The sequence below is a fragment of the Scyliorhinus torazame genome, chromosome 18 (assembly GCF_047496885.1).
Source record: "Scyliorhinus torazame isolate Kashiwa2021f chromosome 18, sScyTor2.1, whole genome shotgun sequence".
NCBI classification, from domain to species: Eukaryota; Metazoa; Chordata; class Chondrichthyes; order Carcharhiniformes; family Scyliorhinidae; genus Scyliorhinus; species Scyliorhinus torazame.
This window is the reverse complement of record NC_092724.1, coordinates 88,726,459-88,740,163: the sequence shown is the minus strand read 5'-3', so window position 1 is coordinate 88,740,163 and position 13,705 is coordinate 88,726,459. Positions and strand designations below refer to the sequence as shown.

Below are 13,705 nucleotides of genomic sequence, written 5' to 3'. Positions count from 1 at the left end.
GACCTACTGCTCTAGTTTCCACCCCCTTGTCATACTAGGCAGTTCAACCTGCTTCTCCACCTTCCACTTTTCTCCTTACTACCTTCTGACTTCCTGCATTGGCTCCCATCCCCTTGCCACATTAGTTTAAACCCTCCCCAACAGCGCCAATCCTCCTCAGAGGGGGAAAGAAATCTGGACAAAGCTTCTGTTGTTGAATGCTATTCAGTGACCCCTGCTGGAGTGCGCACATACATGGGCAAAGGGCCAGAACAGCTTCAGTCATGATGTAATGCTGTTGGCACACAAGGCAAAAGCAGAGAGTGAAAAATGGCACTTGGGTAAGTTATTCAGATATGGTAGAGGGAAAAAGTTGGTGGTAAAGACAGAAATATATTTGTTAAACAGGCAGTGCTTATGATACAATATAGCATTCCTCTGACCGTTGTAGATCTCGGAGTCGCTCCTTCTCCTTGGCTTTCTCTTCCTCAAACTCAATGAGTTTGCGCTGGTATCGTGCAATCAGTTCCGATCTCTCTCGATCTAAGCTCTGTTGTCGGGCCACATGTTGTTCGGAGAGAACCTGGTTCTCTTCTTGAAGTCTAGCCTCCCGCTGCTGGTACGATTCCTCAATTACCTTCAAGCGGTTCCTGAAAGGAAGGATGAGAAGAAGAGGTGATCAATCCAGCCTGTCATATCTTTATTCTCAAAAATGGGATGCTGTTCAGCCTGCTACGTATTTCCAGCATTTTCAGGTTATACTTCAGATTTCCAACACCTGTAGTACTTTATTTTGTTTTTGTGTTCTCATTCATTCCTTGTTACTGTCAGTCTCTTGGTTCCGACGTTGTGGCCCCCACATACAGAACTTGTTATTTTTGTTCCGAATCTAAATGGACGGCACAGTGCTTAGCACTGCTGCCTCACAGCTCCAGGGACCCTGTTTCAATTCTGGCTTCGGGTGACTGCGTGGAGTTTGTACTTTCTCCCCCTGTCTGCGTGAGTTTACTCCGGGTGCTCCGGTTTCCTCCCACAGTCCAAAGATAAGCACGTTAGGTGGATTGGCCATTCTAAATTGCCCCTTAATGTCCAAAAGGTTAGGTGGGGTTACTGGTTATGGGGATAGTGTGGAGGCGTGGGCTTAAGTAGGGTGCTCTTTCGGTGGGTCGGTGCAGACCCGGTGGGCTGAATGGCCTCCTTTTGCACTGTAATTTCTATGATTCTATAATGTGGTGGCACCGTAGTTAGCACTGCTGCCTCACAGCGCCAGGGACTAGGGTTCAATTCCGGCCTTGGGTCACTGTCTGTGTGGAGTTTGCACATTCTCCCCATGTCTCCGCAGCTTTCCTCCGGGTGCTCCAGTTTCCTCCCACAGTCCAAAGGCATGTAGGTTAGGTGGATTGGCCAGGCTAAATTGTCCAAAGATTAAATGGACTAATGGGGATAGGACAGAGGAGTGGGCCTACATGGGGTGCTCTTTCGGAGGGTCGGTGCAGACTCAATGGGCCGAATGGCCTCGTTCTGCACTGCAGGGATTCTATGATGATTCTATAAATTGGGTGTATTTGCTGGATAAGTTTCAATGGAGCTTTACATCAGATGTGGTTAGGACCACACCTAAAGTGCTGCAGGCAGTTCTGGGCACAACCTAGGAAGGGCTGCAGCACAGATTTACTAGAATGATACCTGGGCTGGGATTTTCTCATCCTGGATTGGATGGGAACGGAAGCGGGACAGCAATTAAATTGGCTGCTGAGTGGTGGAACCCAAAATCTCTTCTATTTCACCCTGTGCCATTTTCCTGAGCACAGGAGAGGGGGTGGGCCCCAAACAGTCCCACTCCTGTTAACAATCTAATTTAAAATACAATGGACTTATTAAGAGCCCAATTCTGAAACATTTTCGGATTCTCTGTGAGGTTTCTGGGATGCAGCAGCTGTTAGGTTTTACATTAACAACTGCATGGAGCTGGAAAGAGGTTTTAAAAGGTAAGTACATTCTTATGAAGTCTTAATTGCATTTATATGTTCAATTTAGACATTTATTGAGATTAGCACTACTGAGGTCAAATTATTTATGTGGGGGATTTATGGGCTCTTGGATCCAATCCATCTTTTTTAATGTGTTCATAATGTTAGGAACGGGTTAAGAGACATTCCAATCACATGTCAAATTGATGTTAAGTATCTAATAATTTGCACTGATATGTGAAGGGGTTGCAGGTGGCACTTGTGGTGTGAAAAGTTTTGTATAGAGAGTGTTCAAAGAAAATAAAGATGTTTGGGAAAGGAACTCTTTACTCAACAGCAGCCAGAAAGTAACACATAAGAATGTCACTATGTTCGTAGTTAGAACATGGAACATCATAGGACAGGCCCTTCGGCCCACGGTGTTGTGCCGACCGTTTATCCTAATCTAAAATCAACCTATCCTACACCCCTTCAATTTACTGCTGTCCATGTGCCTGCCCAAGACTCACTTAGATGTCCCTCATGACTCTGACTCCACCACCTCTGCTGGCAGTGCATTCCACGCACCCACCACTCTCTGTGTGAGGAACCTACCTCTGACATCTCCCCTATACCTTGCTCCAATCACCTTAAAATTATGTCCCCTCATGACAGCCATTTCCGCCCTGGGGAAAAGTCTCTGGCTATTCACTCTATCCATGCCTCTCATCACCTTGTACACCTCTATCAAGTCACCTCTCTTCCTTCTTCACTCCAGTGAGAAAAGCCCCAGCTCCCTCAACCTTTCTTCATAAGACATGACCTCCAGTCCAGGCAGCATCCTGGTAAATCTCCTCTGCACCCTCTCCAAAGCATCCACATCCTTCCTGTAATGAGGTGACCTATTCCAAGTGTGGTCTAACCAGGCTGCAGCAAAAGCTCACGGCTCTTAAACTCAATCCCCCTGTTAATGAAAGCCAACACACCATACGCCTTCTTAACAACCCTATCAACCTTGATAGGATTTGAGGGATCTTTGAGGGATCTATGTACGTGGACCCCAAGATCCCTCAGTTCCTTCATACTTCCAAGAATCCTGTCTTTAACCCTGTATTCAGCATTCAAATTCGACCTTCCAAAATGAATCACTTCACATTTATCTAGGTTGAACTCCATCTGCCACTTCTCAGCCCAGCTCTGCATCCTGTCAATGTCTTGTTGTAACCTGCAACAGCCCGCGACACTATCTACAACTCCACCAACCTTTGTGCAATCGGTAAACTTACTAACCCATCCTTCCACTTCCTCATCCAAGTCATTTATAAAAACCACAACGAACAGAGGTCCCAGAACAGATTCCTGCGGGACACCACTGATCACACAACTCCAAGCGGAATACTTGCCATCCACTACCACTCAAAGAACAAAGAAAAGTACAGCACAGGAACAGGTCCTTTGGCCCTCCAAGTCTGCGCCGACCATGCTGCCCATCTAAACTAAAATCTTCTACACTTCCGGGGTCTGTATCCCTCTATTCCCATCCTATTCATGTATTTGTCAAGATGCCCCTTAAACATCACTAACGTCCCTGCTTCCACCACCTCCTCCGGCAGCGAGTTCCAGGCACCCACTAACCTCTGTGTTAAAAAAAAAACTTGGAGATAGTGACCACAATTCTGTGACTTTCACTTTAGTAATGGAGAGGGAGAGGTGAGTGCAACAGGGCAAGGTTTACAATTGGGGGAAGGGTAAACATGATGTTGTCAGACAAGAATTGAAGTGCATAAGTTGGGAACATAGACTGTCAGGGAAGGACACAAGTGAAATGTGGAACTTGTTCAAGGAACAGGTACTACGTGTCCTTGATATGTATGTCCCTGTCAGGCAGGGAAGAGATGGTCGAGTGAGGGAACCATGGTTGACAAGAGAGGTTGAATGTCTTGTTAAGAGGAAAAAGGAGACTTATGTAAGGCTGAGGAAACAAGGTTCAGACAGGGCGCTGGAGGGATACAAGATAGCCAGGAGGGAATTGAAGAAAGGGATTAGGAGAGTTAAGAGAGGGCATGAACAATCTTTGGCGGGTAGGATCAAGGAAAACCCCAAGGCCTTTTACACATATGTGAGAAATATGAGAATGACTAGAGCGAGGGTAGGTCTGATCAAGGACAGTAGCAGGAGATTGTGTATTGAGTCTGAAGAGATAGGAGAGGTCTTGTACGAGTACTTTTCTTCTGTATTTACAAATGAGAGGGGTCATATTGTTGGAGAGGATAGTGTGAAACAGACTGGTAAGCTCAAGGAAATACTTGTTAGGAAGGAAGATGTGTTGGGCATTTTGAAAAACTTGAGGATAGACAAGTCCCCCGGGCCTGACGGGATATATCCAAGGATTCTATGGGAAGCAAGAGATGAAATTGCAGAGCCGTTGGCAATGATCTTTTCGTCCTCACTGTCAACAGGGGTGGTACCAGGGGATTGGAGAGTGGCGAATGTCGTGCCCCTGTTCAAAAAAGGGACTAGGGATAAACCTGGGAATTACAGGCCAGTTAGTCTTACTTCGGTGGTAGGCAAAGTAATGGAAAGGGTACTGAAGGATAGGATTTCTGAGCATCTGGAAAGACACTGCTTGATTAGGGATAGTCAGCACGGATTTGTGAGGGGTAGGTCTTGCCTCACAAGTCTTATTGAATTCTTTGAGGAGGTGACCAAGCATGTGGATGAAGGTAAAGCAGTGGATGTAGTGTACATGGATTTTAGTAAGGCATTTGATAAGGTTCCCCATGGTAGGCTTATGCAGAAAATAAGGAGGCATGGGATAGTGGGAAATTTGGCCAGTTGGATAACGAACTGGCTAACCGATAGAAGTCAGAGAGTGGTGGTGGATGGCAAATATTCAGCCTGGATCCCAGTTACCAGTGGCGTACCACAGGGATCAGTTCTGGGTCCTCTGCTGTTTGTGATTTTCATTAATGACTTGGATGAGTGAATTGAAGGGTGGGTCAGTAAATTTGCAGACGATACGAAGATTGGTGGAGTTGTGGATAGTGAGGAGGGCTGTTGTCGGCTGTAAAGAGACAAAAGAACAAAGAAATGAACAGCATAGGAACAGGCCCTTCGGCCCTCCAAGCCCGTGCCGACCATGCTACCCGACTAACTACAATCTTCTACACTTCCTGGGTCCGTATCCCTCTATTCCCATCCTATTCATGTATTTGTCAAAATGCCCCTTATATGTCACGATCATCCCTGCTTCCACCACCTCCGCCGGTAGCGAGTTCCAGGCACCCACTACCCTCTGCGTAAAAAACTTGCCTCGTACATCTACTCTAAACCTTGCCCCTCTCACCTTAAACCTATGCCCCCGAGTAATTGACCCCTCTACCCCAGGGAAAAGCCTCTGACTATCCACTCTGTCTATGCCCCTCATAACTTTGTAGACCTCTATCAGGTCGCCCCTCAACCTCCTTCGTTCCAGTGAGAACAAACCGAGTTTATTCAACCGCTCCTCATAGCTAATGCCCTCCATACCAGGCAACATTCTGGTAAATCTCTTCTGCACCTTCTCTAAAGCCTCCACATCCTTCTGGTAGTGTGGCGACCAGAATTGAACACTATACTCCAAGTGTGGCCTAACTAAGGTTAGCTGCAACATGACTTGCCAATTCTTATACTCAATACTTATTGCCAATGAAGGCAAGCATGCCGTATGCCTTCTTGACTACCTTCTCCACCTGTGTTGCCCCTTTCAGTGACCTGTGGACCTGTACTCCTAGATCTCTTTGACTTTCAATACTCTTGAGGGTTCTACCATTCACTGCATATTCCCTACCTGCATTAGACCTTCCAAAATGCATTACCTCACATTTGTCCGGATTAAACTCCATCTGCCATCTCTCAGCCCAAGTCTCCAAACAACCTAAATCCTGCTGTATCCTCTGACAGTCCTCATCGCTATCCGCAACTCCACCAACCTTTGTGTCGTCTGCAAACTTACTAATCAGACCAGTTACATTTTCCTCCAAATCATTTATATATACTACAAACAGCAAAGGTCCCAGCACTGATCCCTGTGGAACACCACTGGTCACAGCCCTCCAATTAGAAAAGCATCCTTCCATTGCTACTCTCTGCCTTCTATGACCTAGCCAGTTACAAATGTGAGGTAATGCATAATGCATTTTGGAAGGGCTAATGCAGGTAGGGAATATACAGTAAATGGTAGAACCCTCAAGAGTATTGAAAGTCAAAGAGATCTAGGAGTACAGGTCCACAGGTCATTGAAAGGGGCAACACAGGTGGAGAAGGTAGTCAAGAAGGCATACGGCATGCTTGCCTTCATTGGACGGGGCATTGAGTATAAGAATTGGCAAGTCATGTTGCAGCTGTATAGGACCTTAGTTAGGCCACACTTGGAGTATAGTGTTCAATTCTGGTCGCCACACTACCAGAAGGATGTGGAGGCTTTAGAGAGGGTGCAGAAGAGATTTACCAGAATGTTGCCTGGTATGGAGGGCATAAGCTATGAGGAGCGATTGAATAAACTCGGTTTGTTCTCTCTGGAACGAAGGAGGTTGAGGGGCGACCTGATAGAGGTCTACAAAATTATGAGGGGCATAGACAGAGTGGATAGTCAGAGGCTTTTCCCCAGGGTAGAGGGGTCAATTACTAGGGGGCATAGGTTTAAGGTGAGAGGGGCAAGGTTTAGAGTAGATGTACGAGGCAAGTTTTTTACGCAGAGGGTAGTGGGTGCCTGGAACTCGCTACCGGAGGAGGTAGTGGAAGCAGGGACGATAGGGACATTTAAGGGGCATCTTGACAAATATATGAATAGGATGGGAATAGAAGGATACGGACCCAGGAAGTGTAGAAGATTGTAGTTTAGTCGGGCAGTATGGTCGGCGCGGGCTTGGAGGGCCGAAGGGCCTGTTCCTGTGCTGTACATTTCTTTGTTCTTTTGTTTGTTGTTCTGTATCCACCTTGCCAGCTCACCCCTGATCCCGTGTGACTTCACCTTTTGTACTCGTCTACCATGAGGGACCTTGTCAAAGGCCTTACTGAAGTCCATATAGACAACATCCACTGCCCTACCTGCATCAATCATCTTAGTGACCTCCTCGAAAAACTCTATCAAGTTAGTGAGACACGACCTCCCCTTCACAAAACCATGCTGCCTCTCACTAATACGTCCATTTGCTTCCAAATGGGAGTAGATCCTGTCTCGAAGAATTCTCTCCAGTAATTTCCCTACCACTGAAGTAAGGCTCACCGGCCTGAGGTGATAGGATGCAGATAGATAAGATGCAGAGCTGGGCTGAGAAGTGGCAGATGGAGTTTAACCCTGAAAAGTGTGAGGTTGTCCATTTTGGAAGGACAAATATGAATGCGGAATACAGGGTTAACGGTAGAGTTCTTGGCAATGTGGAGGAGCAGAGAGATCTTGGGGTCTTTGTTCATACATCTTTGAAAGTTGCCACTCAAGTGGATAGAGCTGTGAAGAAGGCCTATGGTGTGCTAGCGTTCATTAACAGAGGGATTGAATTTAAGAGCCGTGAGGTGATGATGCAGCTGTACAAAACTTTGGTAATGCCACATTTGCAGTACTGTGTACAGTTCTGGTCGGCTCATTTTAGGAAGGATGTGGAAGCTTTGGAAAAGGTGCAAAAGAGATTTACAGGATGTTGCCTGGAATGGAGAGTAGGTCTTACGAGGAAAGGTTGAGGGTGCTAGGCCTTTTCTCATTAGAACGGAGAAGGATGAGGGGCGACTTGATAGAGGTTTATAAGGTGATCAGGGGAATAGATAGAGTAGACAGTCAGAGGCTTTTTCCCCGGGTGGAACAAACCATTACAAGGGGACATAAATTCAAGGCGAATGGTGGAAGATATAGGGAGGATGTCAGAGGTAGGTTCTTTACCCAGAGAGTAGTGGGGGCATAGAATGCACTGCCTGTGGAAGTAGTTGAGTCGGAAACATTAGGGACCTTCAAGCAGCTATTGGATAGGTACATGGATTACCGTAGAATGATATAGTGTAGATTAATTTGTTCTTAAGGGCAGCACAGTAGCATTGTGGGTGGCACAATTGTTTCACAGCTCCAGGGTCCCAGGTTCGATTCCGGCTTGGATCGCTGTCTGTGCGGAGTCTGCGCGTCCTCCCAGTGTGTGCGTGGGTTTCCTCCGGGTGCTCCGGTTTCCTCCCACGGTCCGGGGATGTGCAAGTTGGGTGGATTGGCCATGATGAATTGCCCTTAGTGTCCAAAATTGTCCTTGGTGTTGACTGGAGGTGTTGACCTTGGGTAGGGTGCTCTTTCCAGACTCGATGGGCCGAATGGCCTCCTTCTGCATTGTAAATTCTATGATAATCTATGATTAATCTAGGACAAAGGTTCGGCACAACATCGTGGGCCGAAGGGCCTGTTCTGTGCTGTATTTTTCTATGTTCTATGTACATCTCCTCTAAACCCTGCCCCTCGCACCTTAAACCTATGCCCCCTAGTAATTGGTCTCTTCTTTCGGCCAGCCAATTCTGTATCCAGACAGCCAGATTTCCCTGTATCCCATGCTCCTAACTTTCTGAATGAGCCTACCATGGGGAACCTTATCAAATGCAGATGCATTCAATTACTTATAAACATATTAAAATGTAAGATTGCATCCAAGAGCTCATCAATCTCCCAAATAAACAAATTTGGCTTGCCATGTGGAAATAGCTGCTGGTAATTATCAAATTGATAATATATTTAAATTTTAACAGATTTGTATTCTTGGATTAAGGTTAAGCTATAATTTGATCAAACTGTACAAGATATTAAGGGTAAATTGGGAGAAATAATTTCCACTAGTTGAAGAGTTTCGGACTAAGGGGCAAAGTCTAAAAATTAGAGCTAGATCTTTCAGGAGTGAAATGAGTAAAAATGAGGGAACTATAAACTATTGGGGAGATCGAAGCCACTGACTTCAATTCCCACCACAAATGCCATTCTCTATTTACTGACTCCATCCCTCTCCCTGACAACGATCTGAGGCTGAACCAGACATTGCAACCTTGTTAAATATTTAACCCAAGATAACCACAAATCCTCTTCACCACCTAAACAGCCTATTTCCATCTTAATAGTATTGCCAACTCTGTCCTGGCCTCAGCTAATCTAATACTGAAACCCTCACCAACATCATTAGTTTAGGATCGACTATTCCAATGCTCTTCGGGCCAGACTCTCATGTTCCACCTTCATGGGGAGCCGGGGAGGGGGGGGGGGGGGGGGGGGGGGGTAATTGGGTTAGGTTTGGGGTGGTGGGGAGGAGCTGTGTTCATAGAATCCTCAGTGCAGAAGGAGGCCATTCGGCCCATCAAATCTGCATCAACCCTCCGAAGAAGCACCCCATCTCGTCCCATTCTCCTGCCCAATCCCCACAACCCCACCTGTCCTGCACATAAACAGTATAACATTTACTGGGTATCTATCAAGCTAAGTACTGCATGGATCTGGCCCAAGTGTCCAACTCTAGCACCGAATCGGAAACATTCACTGAGCGTTCTGGGGAATTTCCATCAGATATTTAGACTTCTTGAGTAATTCCCATATAGACTTCCAAAGAGTCCTGACCCGCGCCTTCAGTCATATGTCTGGTCTCCAATGATCTGGTGACCAGAAGATTTCAGCCATTGCCTCCCAGTTCAACAAGGCCCCAAATCTTACAATTCTGATCTAGTTTTCAAATCCTGCCATGGCCTTACCCCTCTCTATCTCTGTAAGTTCTTCCATCCCTACGAACTTCTGAGATCTCTGCAGTCTCCCAATTTGGCCTCCTGTGCACCCCTGATTTTAATCGCTCCACCATGAGAGGCATCTGACTTTAGCTGTCTGGGCTCTAAGCATTGAAATATCCTCCCTAACCCACTCTAACTTTCTCACACACGCTCCTCTTTTAACACACTTGTTAAACTTAACTCTTTCACCATGGTTTTTGTTATCTATCCTAATGTGTCCTTATGTGACTCCATGTCAAATTCTGATTGTTACCACTCCTGTGAACTACCTTGGAATGTTTACTATGTTAAAGAAACTAAATAAATCCAAGACATTCCCATTTCTGCATTTTGTCTCTCCTTTTCCAAGTTTGTACCTGTTTCTCCTCACCTGTGTGCATTTTCTATTAGCTCAAGATCATTGTTGTGCTGCTGCTGGAGGCTATCCAGTAGAGTTCTTTGTTGCTCTCGCTCCAGCTCCAGCTTCCTCACCTTGTGCAGACACAAACATTTTTAAGTTACAGGTTTGAGGAAAGTATGACACAATTAATACATAATCTAAAAACAAAATATTCTCAATGACTAGAGAAGAAGAATATCTCTCTCCTTCCAAAGAGGATGCACCATGAAGGATTTATCTCTGCTTCAGCTGCTTTTATTGTGGAATTTTTGTTATTCACTCCTCGGATGTGGCCATCATTCAATTGTGATGAATGTAGGAATATAGGAACAGGAAGAGGTCATTTCCCACCTTCACCTACACTGCCATTTAAATCGATCAATGTTAATCAGTATCCTGATAACCCCATCTAATGAAAATCTGCCACCCTCAGTCTTAAAAGTTTCAACTGGCCTCGCATTCATGGTCTTTCTAATGAAAGATAATTCTAGATTTCCACTATCCATAGTCCGAATAAGTATTTTCTGAAGTCAATTCTGGAGTGCCCAGGTTCTAATTATTTTCAGTTTGGTCAGAGTTGAACCCCAAATTTTGCGGTTTTTCCCAGTCAGTTAGTCTGTTTATGTTCCTTTGTAACTTCCTAACGCTGCCCCTACCAACTTAGTGGCAGTGACTAGCCCGTTCATGTAACAGTCACTCTCAGAACTGGTCTTGTACCTTACTCTCCAGCTCGATGATTTTGACCTCGGTAGCCTGAAGGACTGTCTGTTGCTCGGCCTCTGTGCTCTTCAGCTGTTTCTGCACAGCTGTCAGCCTGCTCTCCAGATCCATCGGCAGATCCACGGCCGAGTCTCGCCCCCCAGATACTGACTGAAGCAGCTGCTAGCAGAAAAGTATATAAAGTTAAACCGCAGTGTCATATGAGTTTAAATCACATCACTCACAAATCTCACTGTGCTGTGTGAAACTCCAACAAAGCATTTAAATGCCAAACTGTAACATTTTTTAAAATTGTAATCCATTTTCAAATTTTCATGGTTTATGTTCTTCAAATGAACAGGATAAAATGAAATATATTTTGCACCAGGTATCGAAGATTGCGAATCCTGCATTATATGCTAACTAATTTCCCCTCTTTATCCAGCAGGCCTGATCAGTGCTTATTGATGCACCAGTCTCCCAGCCTTAAGAACTCTCTGAATTAAAATGTCCGTGGTATGCTACAGAAAACTGCTTTTTTGCTAACTGAATATTGCAAGCATAAATATTGGGTGTAACCATGGCCTTGAACCCCACAAAGGACAGTCCTAACAATTACATCAAGGGAGATGTTAAGTGGAACCCATAGACAGCAGAGAAAGTAATCATCATACGCACGCATGCACAAATCCAAAAGAGCTGGTGTGTGAAAACTATTTCAAAATGTTATATAACTTGCACTAAATTAACTTAATATGGAATGGTCAGAAGGCCTCACCTGAAACTGAAGTAACTTCTGCAGCTGATCAGTGGAGAGTGAAACCTTTGAGGGGAGAGAAACATTAATAATAATAATAATCTTCATTGTCACAAGTAGGCTTACATTAATATTGCAATGAAGTTACGATGAAAAGCCCCTAGTCGCCACATCCAGCACCTGTTCGGGTACACAGAGGGAGAATTCAGAATATCCAATTCACCTAACAGCACATCTTTCGGGACTTGTGGGAGGAAATCAGAGCACCCGGACGAAACCCGCGCAGACACAGGGAGAACGTGCAGACTCCACACAAACAGTGGCCCAAGCCGGGAATCGAACCTGGGACCCTGGAGCTGTGAAGCAACAGTGCTAACCATTATGCTACCGTGCTGGGAGGCGAGAGAGAGAGGGAGAACACATTCATGAGCAGGTCAGAGAGATGGACCAGAAAGGGAGGGGAATGAAGGATAGAAAGGGTGGGGTAGGAATGAGAGTGGGCCAGATAGAAAGAGAAGTCAAAGTAGAGAGTAGGTAAAAGAAAGAGTAGCACGGTTGCACAAGTGGATGGCACTGTGGCTTCACAGCGCCAGGGTCCCAGGTTCGATTCCCCACTGGGTCACTGTCTGTGTCGAGTCTGCCCATTCTCCCCGTGTATGTGTGGGTTTCCTCCGGGTGCTCCGGTTTCCTCCCACAGTCCAAAGACGTGCAGGTTAGGTGGATTGGCCATGATAAATTGCCCTTAGTGACCAAAAAGGTTAGGAAGGGTTATTGGCTTACGGGGATAGGGTGGAAGTGAGGGCTTAAGTGGGTCGGTGCAGACTTGATGGGCCAAATGGCCTCCTTCTGCACTGCATGTTCTATGTTCTAAAGGGAGAGTGAAAAGTGGGAGAGAGAGAAGTGGGACAGAGAGAGAGAAAGAGAGAGCAAGTGAGTAAGGGAATAGTGTAGGTGGGCTTTAGATTGGTTTCACAGGTCGGCGCAACATCGAGGGCCGAAGGGCCTGTACTGCGCTGTAATGTTTTATGTTCTAAGCACGTGTGCATGATCAGCTCAGCGAGGAAGGTTGGGCGAGAAAGAGAGAGAGAGACAGAGAGAAAGAGAGAGATAAAAATGTAATAATTTAAACTTTGCTAACTTAATTACCTGTTTACAATCCACACTGCTCAATCCTAGACAAGTAGCAGACTGATTGGATGATAGTAGTAATACAAGGCAGAATACAATGAAACAATTTCCAATAGATTTTCTAAATTATAACAGTGACTACATTTCCTAAAGTACTTCATATCTGTAAAGCACTTTGGGATATCTTGAAAGGCACTACAGAAATACAAGTTTTCTCCCGTTTTTTTGCAGTTTGGTCTCTCAGCAATTTCACCATAATGTGGTTGGAGGGTGGAGGGGGAGGGTGATGGGGGAGCATGTCATAGGGAAAGTGGCAAATGGAGATGAAGAACTTTGAAGATTCAAAGAAATATAGTTGAACTGTCAGCACCTGTCCCAGTAACCGCGAACATATGTTCATGACCAGTGTCACCAAAATCTGGGAATAGGCTGCAGATCACTGGCAACCTTTTGGGAAAAATCAGATAACTGTGGGGCTGGTTTAGCACAGTGGGTTAAACAGCTGGCTTGTGAAGCAGAACAAGGCCAGTAGTGTGGGTTCAATTCCCATACCACCCTCCCCGAACAGGCACCGGAATGAGCGACTAGGGGCTTTTCACAGTAACTTCATTTGAAGCCTACTTGTGACAATAAGCGATTTTCATCTCAGAAAAAAAAGGAATATCTTAGAAAATAATGAGGAATAAAGTTTCCTTTTTTTTTAAGAACATAATATTCCTTTTCTTTCACATACCTCCTGCAGACCTGGTGGGAATAGCTGTCACACAAGCATTTTGCAAACTAGTCTTCTAGGCCTGCCTCACCAATTTGATTGGTCCAATTATTATGCAGCCTTTCTTACAAGCTCCAATTATTTATCGTTTAATTTTTTTCCCAACGGTATAACTACTGCTAGAGGACTTATAAATTACTCCAAGCAGTGTTTTCTGACCCTTGTTATTCCTAATCGCCACTCATACTGACTCTACTTCCCGTTTTTCTGAACCAAGATCCTTTCTCAATAATGTCCTTCTGTCATCCTTCACAATCAGGGCTAACCTTCCA

At 45.3% G+C, this 13,705-nt stretch overlaps 1 protein-coding gene across 7 annotated transcripts in view; it reads right to left on the bottom strand.

The window, feature by feature from the left end:
• The window catches only part of LOC140395357 (fas-binding factor 1 homolog), a 192,561-nt gene that overhangs the window by 43,906 nt on the left and 134,950 nt on the right, over positions 1–13,705 (bottom strand). For 5 of the 7 annotated variants that reach the window (XM_072483003.1, XM_072483007.1, XM_072483005.1 and 2 more), the window contains 4 exons: positions 11,555–11,599; positions 10,795–10,959; positions 10,069–10,169; positions 423–629 (listed from right to left, as the gene is read on the bottom strand). In XM_072483003.1, coding sequence (XP_072339104.1) covers positions 423–629; positions 10,069–10,169; positions 10,795–10,959; positions 11,555–11,599 — 518 coding nt within the window. The remainder of the gene's footprint in view (positions 1–422; positions 630–10,068; positions 10,170–10,794; positions 10,960–11,554; positions 11,600–13,705) is intronic. The other 2 variants (XM_072483006.1, XM_072483010.1) reach the window with 1 other exon arrangement.